Source organism: Pteropus medius, unplaced genomic scaffold (genome assembly GCF_902729225.1).
Source record: "Pteropus medius unplaced genomic scaffold, Ma_sr-lr_union100, whole genome shotgun sequence".
Classification (NCBI taxonomy): Eukaryota; Metazoa; Chordata; class Mammalia; order Chiroptera; family Pteropodidae; genus Pteropus; species Pteropus medius.
This window is the reverse complement of record NW_024354911.1, coordinates 4523580-4543455: the sequence shown is the minus strand read 5'-3', so window position 1 is coordinate 4543455 and position 19876 is coordinate 4523580. Positions and strand designations below refer to the sequence as shown.

Here is a 19876-nt window from a genome sequence, read left to right as displayed (position 1 = left end):
ATTTAGACTTAAGTATTTCATGTTTATTGATGCTACAGTACATGTAAATTCTTATTTATTTCAATTCCTATTTTTCATTGTTAATATGTAGAAATATGATTATATATTGACCTTGCTTCCTTCAACCTTGGTGAACTCACTTATTCTAGTAGCTTTTTGTTAGATTCTTGGTATTTTAAAATTGTAGACAGTGATGTTATCTGAATAGAGGTTTTTCTTCATTTCCATTCTGTATGTCTTTCACTTACCTTTTTCTTAGCTAATTGTACAGGCTAGGTCCTTCAGTATGTTGTTGAATAGGAGCAGTGAGAACCTTGTTCATAACAGAACATTCTTTTTTTCACCATGAAGTATGATATTAGCGCTAAGTTTTATGTAATGCCCTTTATTAGGTTGAAGAAGTTTCCTTCTCTTCCTGCTTTACTGAGAGCTTTTTACCATGAATGGATGTTGAATTTTGTCAAGTACTCTTTCTTCATTTATTGAGATGATCACATGGTTTTTCTAATTTATCAATATAGTGAATTACATTGATCAGTTTTTGAATATTGAACCAGCCTTGTGTTCCTGGGATAAAACTCAGATATTATGTGCTTTTCTTATTCTATATTATTGGGTTTGATTTGCTAACATTTTATTAAGAACTTTTACATTAGTGTTCCTGAAGGATATTGGTATGTAGCTTTCTTTCCTTATTGTTTTTGTTTGATTTTGATATAGGTAATGCTGACTACTTCATAAATCATTTGAGAAATAGTTTCTCCTCTTTAGTTTCCTGGAAAAGTTTGTAGAAAACCAACTAGTTTCATCATTAAATATTTGTTGGAATGCTCCCATGAGGCCATCTAGGCCTGGAGTTTTTTTTGTAGAAATGCTTTTAACTACAAATTCAATTTCTTTAATAGATATAAGACTGAACAGGTTATCTATTTGTTGTTGATTGAACTCTGGTAGTTTATGTCTTTCAAGGAATTTTTCCATTTCATCTAAGTTGTCAGATTTATTGGCATAAAGTTCACAATTTTCCCTAACAGATATTAAAAATATTATAAAGCCTCTCTAATTAAAACAGTATAGTACTGGTACATGATTACAAAAGAAACCAGTGGAATAGAACAAAGGAAGTCCAGAAATAGACTCGAATACATTTGGCAATTTAGTGTTTGACAAAGTATATGGCTTCTCAAATTACTGAAGTAAAGATATTTTTTTTAATAAACAGTGCTGGCTCAACTGGAAAGCTATTTTGATGAAAAAATTAGATTTATACTTCACACCATACACAAGAATAAACTCTCAATGGATTAGAGATCTAAATGTAAAATACATAACCATGCATGTACTGAAAGAAAATATTGCCAGAGGCAATAAAAGTAAAAACTGTAACTCCATAATATTTTTTCACAATAAAGACAAAAGAGAACATACTGAGTAAACATATTTGCAACCTATATCACAGATAAATGGCTAATATCACTAGTATATAAAGAACTCTTAACACTTGGGGGCTTGGGGGAAGGAGAGCAAACACTCAATAGAAAAATGGGTGAGACACAATATAAAGATGACTGTTGGTGAAAGTTTGATGAGAAACAGGATATTGACATAAGTCTCTAAGTACCTCTCCATAATATACTTTTTTTTTTTTTAACAAATATTTTATTTATTTTAAGGAAGCTGGTGCAATGTCCATTTAAAACCCATATCCCAGGCAAAAATGTACAAATAAAATAAGAGCAGTGTTCTGTTGTACACACTTCTGCATGAATAACTTAATTAACTGCTACTGAAAATTAGAACTTTTCTGGGAACTGACAAGATTTTTCTTTACTCTTAAAATGCTTTCTCTTCAGTGAAGCCATCTTTGGGGGTAGTCTTTACTCTCACTCTGTTATCTTAACTTCAACCTGATATTCTTCTTTTGATCCAGAACTTCAGATTTTAAAAGTAGCTTCCAGTTAAGGAAAGGTCATTTTTCCACATTTCAATTCTCTGAAAAACTTCCATCTTCCACTGAAGGTCATAGTCCAGGAGTGAAGCAATCACATGCTAGAGCTTCAGGGCTGATTAGAAAGTCATTTTGCACACTTGTGTTGCTCGCTTTTAAGCCTGAAAATGCACAATCCTGAAAAAGGTGGCCTCTCTGTGTACACATGTAATATTTAAAAAGCAAAGAGCTATATGAAGGGGGCTGAGGTTTGATCACCAAAAAATCGACACAGTGGAAATAAATAATAATGAACAATGGGCACTAAAATTCAAAATACCAGATGTTTTAAAGAAATGGGGTGCCGGTTTTCAATACTGTTTTGAACACCACATTACAAAAGAAGTATATTTAAAAATAAAAAGAAAGAATTGAGGGAAAAGAAAAAAAATAAAAAATATCTAAACCGTTGAATGACCCCTGTTTGTTCCTAATAAACTTCAGTCACATCTTCCTTCATTCCTAGTTCTTTTGGAGTGTGATTATCAGCAATTCTCTGACCTTTCAAGAGAAACCTGAGTGAATTCATTGGCACTCCCTGACTTTGATAGTGTAATTCTTTGAGTTTCTTGAGATGTGTCGTCATTTTCACTGAAGTGAATCTCGTTGCTATTCTGTCCAGTGACTCTGAGTTTAATGTATTCTCCCTTCTTATCCCCCAAGTCCTCAGTTGAAGGTTTTGCCTTCTGAAGGACTTGTTAAGACCGTTCCATATACTTTTTTATGTAAAGTAGTATCTTTATAGTGGAAAGCCTACCAAACACCACCTTAACCAAGTGATAAAAAGTTAAACACAGTAATGGGACAAATCTAGTGCCTTCTAAATCGATACTGTGGCATTTCTGCCAAAAATAATACCTTTAGTATTCATGAGGAAATACTAGACACACCCAGATTGAGGGATAGTCTACAAAATAACAAGCCTGCATTTAAAAAAAAACGCAGACAACTAAAGACACACGACAGCTAAATGCAACACCTGGCCTTAGATTTTATTCTAGAGCAGAACATCTTTTAAAAAATATTTTAGAATTAGACTGTTTCTCTACAATGGAAATTTTTAGAACATTTGTTAAAATTTGAATAAGGATGGTAGAGTAGATACTAGTATTATATCAGCGTTAATTTTGATAATTTTAGTGAAGTTATGTAAGAATATTTTTGTTTTTTAGGAAAAAATTATTTAGAGTAGAGGGAAATCATGTCTCTAACTTTGAAAAATTTATATAGAGAATGATAAAATTGGGTAAACTTCATATTTGGGGACTATGGGTAAAGGTTTTATAGGAATTCTTTGCATTATTTTTTCAGCTTTTATATAAACCTGAAATTATTTCAAATAAAATGTTTTTACAAAGGAGTTCTCATGGAGATAGCCTTTCTAATTAAATCCACAAGGATATAACAAGTTGTTCATTCACATATAGATAGGCCTCATTTTTTCTTTTTAATCATACACTTTACCCATTTAAACTGTACAGTTCATTGGTTTTGGTATGTCACATTATTATTTTTTTAATGATAGTAAAAAAATATAATATAAAATTTGTTATTTTAACCTCTTTCAGGTGGGCAGTCCAGTGGCATTAATTATATTCACAATGTTGTGCAACCATCATCACTATTGCCAAAATTCTTTCATCAGTTACCTCAAACAGAAACTCTACATATTAAGCAAAAACTCTCCATTTCCCCTTCCCCTCCAGTCTCTGATAACTTCTATCTCAATGAATTTGCTTATTCTAGATATTTCATGTAAGCGGAATCATACAATCCTTTTGTGTCTGGTTTATTATACTTAGTACAATGTTTCATCTATATTGTAGCATGTGTCAGAACTTCATTTCTTTTTAAGGTTGAATAATACTCCATTGTATGTATGTACCATATTGTGTCTGTTCCTTCATCTGTTAATGGACACTTGGGTTGTTTCCACCTTTGGCTGTTGTGAATAATGTTGCAGCAAACATTGGTTTACAGGTTTCTGTTTGAGATCCTACTTTGATTTCTTTTGGGTATATAATTCCTTTTTAGGAAAGAAATTGTTGGATCATACGGTAATTCTATGTTTAGCTTTTTGAGGAACCACCAAATTGTCTTCCACAGCAGCTGCACCATGTTTCATTCCTGCCAGCAGTGTACAAGAACTCCAGTTTCTCCACATCCTTACTAACACTGTTATTTTCTGCTGCTTCTTTTTCTTTTAAAATAGCTATCCTAGCAGGTGTGAAGTGGTATTTCATTGTGGTTGTGACTTATATTTCTATAATGATTAAGATTGTTAAAAATCTTTTCATGTGCTTTTTGGCCATTTGTATATTTTCTTAGAAATGTCTCTTCAGAGCCTTTACCCAAATTGGGTTGTTTGCTTTTTGTTGTTGAGGTTAGGCCTATTTTAATAGTGATTGATACATGTCTCTAAGAGATGTATGTTTCAATTATTTTAAAGGATTTTCTTTAAAAATTGACTCAAAAAACTTTATTCGGTGCCATTAATTAAAAAAGAAAAGCCAAGACTTTTTGAGCATTCATTTTTTCTCTCTCCTTAGTGAAAAGGCAGATTTAAATTAATTGATTTAATTTTGGAAATTAAGTTTTAGCTAAGCATCATTCTCTTTCCCTCACAGTCTTTAAGTAGCATGTGGAACTAGAGTGATGTTATTTATTGTTAAAAATTATCATGTTAGGCATCGTTGTACCATAGAAATATGCACATATGAATTGATATAATACTTCTGAGTGAAAGTTCGTATCAGAAACTTTAAACGTTCTTATTGTTTAACCTAGTACTTCCTGTCTTAAGAATCTGTTTTAATAAAATAGTCTCAACATATACAAGATTTTTATTTTGTATTTTGTATTTTTATTTTATTTTAATTTTTTAGGCAAGGCAACCCTTGGTTGACCTCACAGATTGCAAGGAGCTTGTCATATTCCAATCCCTTATATTTTTATTTTTTACCCCTACAGTGCCTGGTCTTCCTAGGTGGTCTCTCATCCAAGTACTAACCTGGCCTGACCTTGCTTAGCTTCTGAGATCAGACGGGATCGGGCTTGTTCAAAGATTGTTTTTTAAAGCAAATATGTTCATTACAGAATTATTTATAGTACTGATTTATTGGAAACAACCTACACATTCAACAGTAAAACAAGGCTATGTGATCACTTATGCAAATGAATACTTTGCAGCTATTTAAAATAATGTTTATTTTTAAAAAGCAGGATGTAAAATTGTTGATAATTATCTCACCTAAAATGCACATATAAAAATATTAGGAAGAAATATGGTAAAATGATACCGTGATTATCTGTAAGTAGTATAAACATGAGAGATTTTAATTTTTCTTTGTTCCTTTCCATATTTCCAGAATTTCTATAGTGAGTTGTATTTTTTGTAAATTTAGGTACTTAGATTTTATTTTAAAATCTGCTTAAATGTTTTAAATACATCAGGCATATATTATTCTATTCTCGTAAAAAGTTTGAACAGCTACAAGAAAGCTAAAACACTTCTAAATCATCATCCAGTCCAGAGGTAATCACTGTTACCAGTTAATGTGCTTCATTCATACTTTTATACTGTATGTATATGTGTGTATGTACAAAGCATTAGAAATATATAGTTTACTGTCATGTGGGTGTTTTATGTAAATAATAACTATCATTACATATTTTGCTAGGCCAATATATCTTAGGGGGATTTCCACATCAGTAGGTAAAGATCACCTTATTATTTTTAAATATAACATTGTATAGTATGGACATATCACGTTTTTTCTCTTTTGATAGCATTGAAATTGTTTCTAATTTTTCAGTACTGTTTTCTGTAATGGACATTCTTGTACATGAGTCCTTGTGAATTGCTGGAAAAATATGCATGTTTTAAATTTTAATAATTCTGTCTAGCTTCTTTCCAAATGGCTATTTACATTCTTAACATCAATATGGAGCATTTTTCTATATGTTATTTTTTATGATGTTTACAATATAATAAAAATGAGAAATAAGGAATACAGGACTATATGAAGGATGTGTTCATCTTTTAAAGACTTCTAGTTGAGTTGCTTTCAGGAGTAAATAACAGAAAATTCAACTCAAAGTTGCTTAAACAATAAGGAAACTTACTGTTTTACCTTAGAGGAAGTCCAGAATTAGAGTGAGCTTCAGAGTTGTTCAAGCAGTTCAATGATATATGAAGGCCTGAGTTCTTACTGCCTTTCTACTCTGCTGCACAGTGCCTACCTTTTCCTGAATTACAGCTGCCAGTGGCATTCAGTTGCTATTTTTTCAATGCTAGAAATATGGCCTGGCTTCCCATTGTTCTCTTTTAAAAACAAGAAAACTTTTTCCCCAGAACCTCCTAGGAATACTTTTTTCATTGGACCAATTAATTGATAGGCCTGCCAGTCATGGACAAGGGAGATAGGATTACCATTGATTAATAGAATTTAATCAACTGATATGGAATAAATTTTGTGGAGTTGAGGATAATCACTACTGGTTGCAAAGCATAGGCAAACAGATAAGTAAATGATGTAAGAATTGTAAGGATACAGGAGCAAATGATACACAGGAAACTTTCAGACAGTCCCCCTTCCCCACAGTATTATTTTAGGAATCAGTAGCCAGTCTAGCTCACTTCTGTTTTCATCATGTTCTCCATTTCTTTTTTTCGTGTGTGTATTTATTCTGACTCTTTGCTTATAGTGCTGTTACTGATTACTTCTTTTTCCTTCTTTTGCATTTTATGATAAAAAACATTTTTATTTAAATAGTGTAAATATCTGAATCACATTTTATATTACACAAGGTTGACGCTGAAGAATAGGATATCAGAAAATAGTTTGTTTTGTATAAAACTTTGTTTAATATTAGTAATTTCTTATGAATCCTGATGTTAAATTGGGCTTCCAATTAATGTGCAGTAAACTCAAGTTTTATTCACTGTTGCTCAAGATACAGAGCAATAATGGATAAAATGTGAGTAGGTAAAATAAAGACACAGCTAGCCGGAGGAAAAATTGTCTTTAGGCCAATAGACTGTTACAGAAAAAGGAAAGGATCGTGGTCTTTATTTTAAAATATGTTTGTTTCTCATAGAAATTTGGAAAGCGTGAAGAATATCAGCCTTAAGGAATAATGAACCTTAATTGAGAAATTAAAAATCAAAGTAGTATTTCGAACAAAAAGCTTTCACATTTCACTGTGAAATTCTTAGATGTCTTTTTAACATTGAGTTCAGATCTTCTCAACCTTGGCACTGTGGACATTTTGTTGTGAGAGCTGTCCTATATATCGTAGGATGTTAACAGCATTCCTGCCCTCTACCTAGTAGATATTAGCAGCACACAGTCACGACAACCAAAAACGTCTCCAGATATTGACAAATGTCTCCTGGGGTGCAAAATGCTCCTGGTTGAGAACCACCACTCCAGTTAAATAGTGTGGCACGTGAAAGTAGAAGGCAGGGAGGTGGTTTGTTTAACATGAAGAATTCACACAAGTGGATTGGCAAGCAGAGAGAATTTGAACAGACATCAGTAGGCTGCATTTTGACTGAGAAGGTCTGAGTTTGAATTTGGTTGTTGTTCCGCAGCAATCCCCCTTCCCATCCTCAGCTCGAGAATCCCAGAGAATCCCATATTGTAGTTTGACTCTAGTCTTGAAGGTAGTGAGTGCCAACTGTGGAAGGGATATACAACTTTCCACTTGGAATTTTTGTCCAAATCTATCAGGACTTTTTCAAGAACAAGCCGTTCTTATTTTAATTAATTAACTAAATTGAAGAAATGATTTAAATTCTGCGTCGCACCCCCCCCACCCCCTGCCGTCTACATCCACCCCTCCTCCCCTTTCCCCTTCTCTCTGGTAACCACTAGTCCATTGTCCATGTCCATGAGTCTCTGTTAGTTTGTCCTGCTCATTTGTTGCTTTAGATTTATATCCCACACATAAGTGGTATCATGTGATTTTCAACTTTTTCTGTCTGGCTTATTTCGTTTAGGGTCCATCCATGTTGTTGCAAATGGCAGTATTTCATCTCTTATGGTTGAGTAATATTCCATTGTATATATGTACCACAGTTTCTTTAGCCAGTCATCTATTGTAGAACACTTGGGTTGCTTCCATGTGTTGTCCACTGTGAATAATGCTATGAACATCGGTGTGCAAATATCTTTTCAAGTCTTTGGGGTAAATATCCAGTAGAGGGATTGCTAGATCATATGGTAGATCAATTCTTAGTTTTTTCGAGGAACCTCCATACTGCTTTCCATAGTGGCTGTACCAATTTGCAGTCCCACCAGCAGTATATGAGGGTCCCTTTTTCTCCACATCCTCTCCGACATTTGTTTTTACTTGTCCTGTTGATTATAGCTATTCTAACAGGTGTGAGATGGTATCTCATTGTGGTTTTGATTTGCATTTCCCTAATAGCTAGTGATATTGAGCGTCTTTTCATATATTTGTTGGCCATTTGTATGTCCTCTAGGGAGAAGTGTCTGTTCAGGTCCTCTGCTCATTTTTGGATTAGATCGTTTTTTTTTGTTGTTGTTGTTGTTATTGAGTTGTATGAGAATTCTTCCCACCGCCCCCAAGTAATTTGGACTTTATTCTTAGGTCTGTGTTTTTAAATTTTATTTTTTAGCAGTAGAAACCTTTTTGTTTAAATGAGGAGTAAGGCTGTTGTGGGAAGCTGGAGCAGGGGTGAGACCCAACTCCTGTTGGCTGCCTGGCTAGCCTCTCCCACTACCAGCACAACTGGGCCCAGGGAGCTGGGGGTCTGGGCTGTGCTGCAGGGCGACAAGACTGGCAAGAGAGAGGAAAGAGGAGTGTGTAGAGGGGAAGGCTGGTCCTTGTCTTGTGGGGGACCCCAGCACAGAGTGGGGTCAGTGCCCTTGGCCATACGGATGTTGGTAGAGCTTTCTTAGGGTGCAAGACAGAGGTTCAGGATCTGTTCAGACCTTTATTCAGCACATAGCTGGGCTTAGCCTTGGCTCACAGGTAGTGAGGAGGATGGGAACTCTGGGTGAGTGCGCTGCTCAGGGGAAGCACCAGGGTGCTGTAGTTGCCCAGACTGGCATTTAGGATCAAGTGGCCTTCAAGAAGGCTTCCTGGAGGGAGCAAGAACAAGCAATTCTTACTTTTTTTTTTAAATTAAAAAAATGTTTTTCAATTACAGTTGACGTACTATATTAGTTTCAGGTGTACAGCATAGTGGTTAGACATTTATATAACTTAAGAGGTAATCCCTGATAAGTCTAGTACTCACCTGACAGCATACATAGTTATTACAATATTGACTGTATTCCCTATGCTGTACTTTATATCCCCATGATTATTTTGTAACTGCTAATTTGTACTTAATTCCTTCACCTTTTTCACTCAGTCCCCAAAATACCCTCCCATCTGGCAATCATCAGTAGAGAAAGTAATTCTTATTTGGAATTGTATATCAGAATTACTTGATGGTTCTGAAAAAATAATATTTTACATGGGGCTACTTAAGTCCTCTTCTTTACTCCCCATAATGTGACCTCAGGTGGCTTTCTTCTGGCTTTCAGTTGAGGACCTTATTCATCATCAAGGTGAATGAATTAATTTATGGGTATGTTTCCTTCCTTAAAGGAGTCTCCATTGAAGACCTTACTCACTGTGCGGTGACTATAGCCTACGATGAGTTTTGTGTACAATCTGAGACAATACATTTATTAATGAAAAACTTGATCTCAACTTGAGGTTTGCTTTTAGAGTAGATTTTTAATAGAAGAATTTTTTTTTTTTAATTATGGCAAAACATAAAATTGACCTCTTTCACCATTTTTAAGTGTATAATTCAGTGACATTAATTCGCCATGTAGCACAGCTGTCTCCACTATCTATTTCCAAAACTTTTTCATCACCACAAACAGAAACTCTGAACCCAATAAGTGATAACTCCCATTTCCCTAGCCCCTGGATACAATTCTCTAGCCCCTGGTAACAACTCCTGTTCTACATTCTGTCTGTATGAATTTGCCTATTCTAAATATTTCATGTAAGTGGAATCATACAATATTTAATATTTGTCCTTTTGTGTCTGGCTTATTTCACTTAGCATAATGTTTTCAAGGTTCATCATTGTTGTAGCCCGTTGTACAGAATTTCTTTCCTTTTTAAGACCAAATAATATTCCCTTTTGTGTATATACCACATTTTGTTTATTATTTTATATGTTCATGGACATTTGGATTGTTTCCAGAGTATTTTTATACGTCATTAAATAAAGAGTTAAAATGTTTTGGAGATTGAGAATGTTACTGATATTCTAGAAATATGGCGTTTCCTATACTATATGTAACAATTCCTTCTATAGACTAAATAATATCTATATATTTGGTTCCCGGTAAACAGTTTATAGATGCATGCTTTCAACATTACTGATATCTTTTTTCCCCCGGTTTTAGTCTTGTGTATGCTGAATTGTAGAGTTAGAAGGTAATTTAGGTGTTATCTAATTAAATTTACAATTCACATGAACTTGCTCCCATAGCATAGTTATCTCACTTCACTGTTTCTACTGTGACAGTAAATGACTTTCACTGATTTGTTTTATGAAAGGATAGATTATCTTAAGTGTCTCTATTATGTTCAGCTCTGTTTTCTTAGCCTCTTAAAATCTGGCTTTTGACCTACTGCTCCACTGATTAAACTGATGAGCTTGCTCAGCATTGGTATTTTTTTTTTAATGTGGCAAAATGTATAACAAAATTTTTCATTTTAACCATTTTAAAGTATATGGTTCTGTATAATTAGGTACATTCACATTGTTCTGCAACTATCCCCACTATCCATCTCCAGACTCTTCCATCTTATCAAACTGAAACTTTGTTCCCATTAAACAAAAACTCCCCATTGCTCCCCCTAACATTCTACTTTCCTTTTGTCTTTATATTGCAAAATGATTACCACAGTCAGTTTAGTTAACATCCATCACCATACATAGTTACAAAAATATTTTTTTATTGTGATAACTTTTAAGATCTACTCTCTTAGCAACTTTCAGATATACGTTACAGTATTGTTAACATTAGTCACTATGGTGTACTTTACATCCCAGAACTTATTTATCTTGTAACTTGAAGTTTGTACCTTTTGACCCCCTTCACCCATTTCACCCACTCCCCAACTCTGGCAACCACCAATCTGTTCTCTTTATCTCTGAATTTGTTTTTTTAAGATTCCACATATAAATGAGATCACATTATTTGTACTTCACTTAGCATAATGCCCTCAAGTGTCATCCTTGCAGCAAGTGTTAGAATTTCCTTCTTTTTTATGGCTAAATAATATTCCTCTGTGTGTATGACATTTTTTTAATCCACTACCATTTTACTTTATGGATTTGACTAGTCTACATACCTTATATAAGTGGGATCGTACAATATTTATCCTTTTATGTCTTATTACACTTAGTAATAATGTCTTCAAGGTTCATCCATGTTGTAGCATGTCGGAATTTAATTCCTTTTTAAGGCTGAATAATATTCCATTGTATGTGTATACCGTATTTTATTTGTCCATTCATCTGTTGATGGACATTTAGTTTGCTTTTACCTTTTGGTTATTGTCAACAACACAGCTATGAGCATAAGTGTACAAGTATCTGTTTGAGTCTCTGCTTTTTCTTTTTGAGTTCAGCTTTTTGCTGAAGTCAGAAAGGCCCTAGCCCATGTTATCATTGGACTCCTCAGGTTTTTATTTCTTTGTGTCCACTTTCTTTTCCTCAGCTGGGGCAGTAGTGGTAGAGGAGGCAGAACCTCTGGCTGAGGCAGGGCCACTAGCCCCTGCATTGTCGATGAGGCTTCCCATGTTGATGATGGCCAGAGCCTGGCCAGTAATGTTTAACATTTATACCAGCTGCTCTTAGGAGAGCATCAGTCTTATCCTTCGTGACTGTCACCTCATCACTGTGCAGAATGAGGGCTGAGTAGATGCAGGTGGAAATGCCAGGCTGGTGGCTCCCACGTGCGGTTCTGTTTGCTGGATTAAGTGAGGGCCTCACCCCAATGTGACCTTAGCTTTCTTGGAAGGACTGAGCACCTTAGTAGCAACTGCAGAAAGGAGTTATCTGCCTTTTTTTTTTTTTTTTGTATATACTCAGAAATGGAATTGCTGGATCATATGGTAATTCTGTTTGATTTTTTGAGGAACAGAGTTACCTTTTAATTTAAATGGAAGGTAGTATATATCTCATTTTTTCTCCAATGCTAGTAAAATCTACAAATCTTATGTGCCTAATTCTTGAATTTTGACAAATATTTATACTCATATGATCATCACTCAGATCAAGTTAAACATTTTCATCACCCAGAAAGTTTCCTCATGCCCCTTTCCGGTCTATCCTCTCTTTCATTCCCTAGAGGGAACCATCATTCTGATCTGTTCCTATAAGTTAATTTCATCTTGTGCTTGTACTTCATACAAGGGGGATCATACATATATGCTATTTAGCTTTTGGCATTTTTTACTCACATGTTTTTAAGATTCAGCCGTGTTATATGTTATCAGTAGTTCTTTTTTATAAGTGCTATCTAGTGTTCCTTTGTATGAACATACCAGTTTATCCATTCCCCTGTTGAACATCTGTGTTGTTTCCAGTTTTTGACTATTACGCGAAAGCTTCTATGGACATTCATTTACACTGTATGTGTGTGTGTGTGCGGGGGCATGTGTTTTCATTTCTCTACAGTAAATACCTAGGGAGTAGAATTGCTGGGTCATATGGAGAGTGTATGTTTTAACTTTATAAGATACTGTGAAACCGTTTTCCAAAGTCGTTGTACAATTTTACTATCTCATCAGCAATTATGAGAATTCTGGTTGCTGTAAATTCTTGTCAACATTTGTACTGTCAGTCTTTTCATATTAGACATGCTGGTGGGTATGTCGTTATAGTATCCTATTGTAACTTAAATTAGCATGATAACTACTGATGTTGAACACCTTTTCATGTACTTATAGGTCATTTCTTTTGTGAAAGTAATGTTCAAGTCTTTTGCCTATTTTAAAATTTGATTATTTGCTTTCTTATTATTGATTTGAAAGAATTCATTATATATTCTGGATGCAAGTCCTTTGTCTGTTGTATGTATTGTGATTTCCCTCCACCCTCTCCTGTCTTACCTTTTTACTTTCTTAACGCACATTTTGATGATCAGAAGTTTTAATTTTATGAGGTGGATTTTTTTCTTTTATGATTAATGCCTTTGGTGTCTTGTTTAGGAAATCTTGACCCTTACCTTCAGACTTAGTTGTGTGCCCCCTCCTCTTCTTCATTAGTATTGCAGAAATTGATTTTTTTGTTTGAGAAGGTGTTAAATTTGACTCCTGACACTTTTTTTATTGACATATATCATACATACTGAAAAGTGCATAAAACATAATTATGCAGCTCAGTAAATTTTTACAAAGTGAACATATCTGTGTAATCACTATTTTGATTAAGATATAGAACATTATCAGCATCTCAGAACCTCCCTCACGCTCCCTACCAGTCATTAAGGCGGTTACTTGTATCTAACTTCTATCATGTAGATCAGTTTCCCCTGCTTTTGAACTTCATAAATATGGAATAATTCAGTATGTAATTTTTTTTATGTCTCACTTCTATGTTTGTGGTGTTGTTGCATGTAGTAGTAATTGTCTTTTTCATTGTTTATAGTGTTCCATTGTGGGGCTATACCCCAATTTATTCATTTTACTCTTGATAAACATTGGGATACTTTCATTTTGAGATGTTATACATAATCCCACCATGAAGTCTCAGATATGTTTTTTGGGTAAACATATATACCTAGGAGTAGAATTGCTGGGCCACTGGGAAGGACCATACCTATAATTAGTTTTCGTAGACATAAGCAAACAATTTCCAAATACGTTTAATATAATCCCCTTTGTGTACATGTACACATGTCCATTTTTGTCCCTATGCTTATACATTCCTAGAAATTCCTTAGAAAATACTTAAGAAACTCTTCACCTCTAGTGAAGTGGAGGAATAGAGAAGGTGGGTCTTTTACTTAATACTCGCTGTGCCCTTTCAATTTTGTTTTACCATAAGTATGTATTTTTAAAAACCTAACTACTTATGATTTTTAATTGGAAAATGTTGCCATTTTAATAAATTAAAAGTCTTGTTTTGCTTTTTTTAGAATAATAGAAAAAAATTAAAATCATTGTTAATTTTATGTTACTAAGTTATGTCTAGTTGACAGCCCAAACTCCTCAGTTTTGAAATTAGAAACTCCTTTACAACTGGTCAGAAACTTGTTGTAATTTAATGAGTAACCTTGGAAACCTGGGTTATAGTCCTTCCTCTCTCATTAATTAGATGTAGGCAAATCACTGAACCTCTGGAGTCTTAATTTCCTCATTCATAATGTGGGATAGTCCCTGAATTGCATGGCTCACTAGCCTCATGGGAACATTCAGTGGAATAAGAGGAGAGAAAACACTTTGATATATATGTATATCAAATATATATATATAAATAAGTCACATATTTATACAATGTATAAGTAAAAAATATAAACATAAATAAAATAATATGTAAAATACATATAGAGAGCTATACACACTCATGCACTCCTATAAAACAGTAGTATGTAATTAATAAGTTCTGATTTGAGAAAGTAAAATAATTTTCAATAATGTAGGATATATAATAAAACCATAATCAGTCTTTTATATGACTTTTTCTTACTCATCCTATTTTAAGCTCATGAGAAACAGGTCGGATAGCAAGCAATTCAATAATATATATATTTTTAAAGCCAGCTTCTAGCACGTATCCCGGGTGAGTACTGATGCAGTCCAGTCTCCTCCTCCATCATCATTTATGTTCCTGAACAAAGTTGATGGTTCTGCTGAATCTGGGCCTGTTGGCCTTCTGATCCATTCCTCACCCTTCCCTTCTCTGTGTTGTGAGGAGCTGACCCTTGTGGGCTTTGTTCTTTCCCAGGCTCCTGTGTCGGCAGTTTCTGCCTGGATTAGCAAGTAGGAGGAACTGGCAGTAGGAAGGCAGAAGAAGGCTTTCCCCTCTTTCTTTCTGCTTGGGGAGGTTGGAGTGGGGTGGCCTTCGGAAGCATCTCTTCTGTTGCTTCTGCCAGTTAGACCATCTTAGTTTTCAGGTTCCTCCAGGCAACTTCAGCCTTGGATACTGGTAGCAACACTTTTTCTCCCTGAGGCCTAGAGGTAATACTGGCTTTTTGCTCCCGTGCTCACTAACCTCTGATTTGTCTCACTGTTCCCGGTTGGGCCTCTTATTTCTTCCGTCATTGCTCACTGCATTGAAGTCCCTCTGTTTTAAATCCTCAAGAGATTTCCATGTTTCTTCATTAGACCCTGACTCATACAGAGATCAAATTGACAGTAATAAAAAATGTCTTACATTTACATTTTTTCAAGATTTGTTATGTCCTTTGATGTCCCACATAATATGCAGAAGTAAAAGAGTGTTATAATTCCTATTATAACATTAGGAAATTAACATTTATTGAATGACCATTTCAGATTTTTAAATAATTTTCCAGTGAAAATTATAGGGGGAAAAATGGAGGCTCAGAGAATTTAAGTAACTTGCTCTAGATCCCATAGAAGGCTGGTACTGAATCAAGATTAGAATTCTACATATAACAGTTCTATGTGCTGCGTGTCTGCTAGCCATGGAAGAGATCCTTTGCCAAGGAAGGGTTCATTTATAATGTACTTACAAAAGCTGTAGTCATTTTAGAAAAACTTTCAACTAAAAATTTAAAGCACAATAATTTTCTTCTGAGCCTTCATATATCCAGGATGATATTCCCTAGCATTAATCAAAGTTTAATGTCAAGTTTTGAGTTCAGGCTATTCCTGAGAGAATTAGGCAAATTATAGGGGAGAAGAATTCTTGTGGTATCATGTTTATTCAGTTATAGAATTGTTTAAGATAGAAGTCCGGTATATCCTTAAAGGGGAAAAGAAAGAGATGTCACAGAAGAGTAGAATGGAGACAGGGGAAGAGAAGGGCCAAGGGAGTATTGTTGCCAGGTTACCAGCCTTCCACCCCCACTGCCTTGGTGATGGTGGAGGAGCAGTATGGGAGCTGGATATATGAACGAGGTCTTTTTACAACCAGCCAAAAGGCTTCACCTTGTTTTCATCAGTTGTGGAGGGTGGGGCAGTGTGGGAACAAGGTCTTTTTTTTAAGACCTGCTGATAGGCTTTACCTTGTCTTCATCTCATCAGCTGGCCACCTGACCTCCATGATCATATAGGTTCCTAAAGTGTAACATTGGAGATGACCACCTGGCTCTGCCGTGAAATAGAGGAGGCTCCACTTTGCAGTTACATGCCTTTTTTAGAGGATCTTTCAAATAGGTAATTCTCATAATACTTGTAAAGGCATGTAATCACCAGTATTCCTGTTTGTTGGGGGAATTGGAGTGAGCAATGATTTGGAATACAAGAAATTCAAGTTACATATTTGCAGGTAAAATTCTAACCATAAATTCAGGATTCATAGACTCTAGAGATTTATGAGGTATCCAGAATTCCCTCATCTTTGAAAATAACCAATAATAATTATAATAAAAATAACAGCCACAACAGCTAACACTTCTTTAGAGCTTAGTATGTACTAGACACTATTTGAATTAATCTCCCTCTGCCTCTTCCTCTCCTTCATCCTCTCCCTATATATAGTCATCTAATCTTCACAACTTTGTGAGGATGAGTATTTTATTCACCGGCACTCCTATTTAGAAGTGTAATCCTCTGCTTTGAGTGCCCTGTCCCTCTTCCCTGATTTATTTTTATCCACAGAAAAATATCACTCATACATACATAAAACTTATTTTATTATCATCTACCCCTTCTGCTAGCACTCTCTGACCTACCTATTCACCACCCTGCAACCAATTATAATGTTCCTGAAAGAGAGAGTCAGTTTTGTATGTTTTTGTATCCCCAGTGCCAACAACAGTGCCTAGCACATGGTAGGTACTCAGTGAATATTTGTTGAATGAATAAATGAGTCTTTTATAGATGAGGAAACTGTAAATTTTCCATGATCACAAAGTTAGTATAAAGGACAGTTATGGAGCACTGAAATGATTTCTAAAGTCTTTCATGAAGCTAAAGTTCTTTTAGCTTTTAGAGAAACTTTATCTCCAGGCATATAAAATGACCTTTAAGCACTTAGATTTGGTGGTACCTTCCCTTTTTCTAATCCCTAGGGCTCTACTTCTTGAGCTTCTGGGTTCTTGAGCTACCGTACAAATTGAACATTTTTTCCCTCCAGTTTTCACCCAGGGAACATTAAAACAAACAAACAAAAAACAAACCTCATCTTTTATTGTAGGATTTTAATAATAGGCAAGACTCCAGTTTGCATTTTATAAATTTATCTTTTGGGCTATAGAAGCAATGATACTTAGTGATATAGTAAACTATAAGGGTTCAGTGTCTCTTCTTTTACTCTTTCCCTTTAGAGAGTTGGTCCGAGATTACTTGGTAAGCCACTGGTCCCAGAACTGTTCACTACAGTGTATTTCTTGACCAACTTTACACTCACACACAAACCCCTGTCTTTAAACTTGGTTATTTGTATAGCCTGTAGTAGGAATTTAATTCTGGAAGTGGCTAGACAGAGAACATTAATGGCTAAGATCTGGTGATTGATAGGACTTGCTGTATAAGAGAAGAAAGACAAAAGTCATTGAACAATCTCAAATATGCCCTTGTCGACTAGAAGAAGGGTGGTCTCACTCAGAGAATGTGTGTAATTGGAAGACAGTCAGTTGCTTAAAATTTTATCTTTTTTTTTTTGGCATATAAAATCATATCCATGATTTCATTTTACAAGTGCCATTAATTGTCCCTATTCTTGGAAAGGAGTAAGCAGCATCACTACTTAATTTTTGTGTTCCAGCAACACAATGACCCTGGGTCACAGTAAACTTTTTTTCCTTCCTGTCATATTATGGACATATAAGTTTTAGGTTTTCTATTAATGTATCTTCTAAGGTTCTGGAACAGAATGGCTGCAAATGATTACAAATCATTTTCCTCTCTTCCTCTGCTATACCCTCTCTTTTACATTTTTAAAAATTAGGGAATATCTTAAACATGTATTCAAGTGCATTAAAAAATACAGACTCACATGTACTACTCACTGGAAAGATTTAATACATAAAAACATTTAGTCATGTGTACTTTTGAGTTCTTTATTTTTTTGAGAAGTAAAGCATTAAAGAGATGATATCTCCTTTTTATCTTTTCCTGATCCTGTTCTTCCCTCTCCCTTCCTTGAGATCACCACTATCTTGAGGTTGGTGTGAATCCTTCTCCTTGTTACCATAGACAAATAATTTCTTAGTGAATTTTTACCTATATTTTAAACTTTTGAATTCAAAGAGCAAGTAACTCATTTTATGGTTTCTGTATCATGAATCATTTTTAATGACTCAAGTAGATTCTTTTTCACTCCCGAGCAGTAGTATTCATATTCGAGCTATTGATAAAACTGTGTTTAACTATATAAAGTATTTTTGTCCTCTGATCAGATATGACATTAACTATGTTATATATTTTTTGTTAGTAACATTCCTGAAATATTCTTTAGAAAGTTTTCATAATTACTTTCTATAGCCAGGGGGAGAGAGAGAGAAGAGGAGAGACAAAGAATGATTTTTTTTTTTTAGGCCAAGTTATCATTCGAAAAACTGACATTACAAGCTATAAAAAGTGAAAGAAGCATATATTTAATGTGTATAGTAGGATAAGTATCTCTTAGTTTAATAATCGGTACATTTCTGATGCCCTGTATTTTTATGGTCAGGAATGAAGAATTTAATGTGATATTGCCATATGCTTCTGGTTAGTATAGACATGAGGACAGTGATAAAGGAGAAAATCTAACTGACTGTGTTATTTGTTTTGTTAAAACATGCTGCCCAGCTCCAGAGTTCCCTATTTTGGAGAAGCAGAACTGGTTGATACATCTCCACTATATCCGGAAGGATTATGAAGCATGCAAGGTGAGAGATTGCAATGATAGAGACAATGAGAGACAGACTTTAGTTAGGCAACTAACAATGTCTGTCACACACAGTTTGTGGTGGTTCCCACTAATAATATATCCCACTAATAATGTATAAATTCCTTTTTCCCCAAACTCTGTGTATTTGTTAGCTTTTGCTATGATAATGCTCCTTAACAATCAGCCTTAAAATTTCAGTGGCCTCCAACAATACACATTTATTTATTGCTCATGGGCCTTCATATTGGCTTTGGGTTGGCTGGGTTTGATTAGAGGTTGTGGGTCAGGTTCCAGTATGTTCCATGTGTCGTCTTATATCAAGACCAGGCTGAAGGGCAGCCACTCTCTGGGACTTGGTAGTCTTATGGTGGAGGGCTGATGTTCGCCACAGCATGCTATTTCACTTTTTGATCTCTGGATAGGTGAAAAATGATATTATATTTAGTTTTCTTTTACAGTTTTCTTATTATGGTGAGCTTGATCATTTGTATATTTAAAAACTATCTGTATTTCCTTTTCTCTAAACTGTATCTTTGTAACATACTGTATGTTACATACTTGCTGACAGACTGTAGTTTTAGCAAGCAAAATACATCTTTGGTGGTGTCTTTTTTCTCATGCAGAGCTTTGTAATGTCTCTAAGGTTGTAGTTTTTAATTTATACCTGTGGTATTTATAGCTATGGCAGTGCGCAGAACTAGCAGTGTTTATTACTAGTCTGAATCCTGAAAGGTTTCTTACTTTCCTTCTGTGGTATTCTCCTTGTTTCCGTTTTCCTTTTTTGACCACTTTCTCTTGTTTCTTTTTTTCTTTTCTTTCTTTTTCTTTTC

At 34.8% G+C, this 19876-nt stretch overlaps 1 protein-coding gene and 1 pseudogene across 6 annotated transcripts in view; one reads left to right on the top strand and one right to left on the bottom strand.

Annotated features, from left to right (window-relative positions):
* BBS4 (Bardet-Biedl syndrome 4) overlaps positions 1-19876 on the top strand; it is a 58602-nt gene that overhangs the window by 14581 nt on the left and 24145 nt on the right. For 4 of the 6 annotated variants that reach the window (XM_039856594.1, XM_039856593.1, XM_039856590.1 and 1 more), the window contains exon 3: positions 18956-19044. In XM_039856594.1, coding sequence (XP_039712528.1) covers positions 18956-19044 — 89 coding nt within the window. The remainder of the gene's footprint in view (positions 1-18955; positions 19045-19876) is intronic. The other 2 variants (XM_039856592.1, XM_039856591.1) reach the window with 1 other exon arrangement.
* On the bottom strand, positions 2076-2685 carry LOC120597819 (small ubiquitin-related modifier 1-like; annotated as a pseudogene).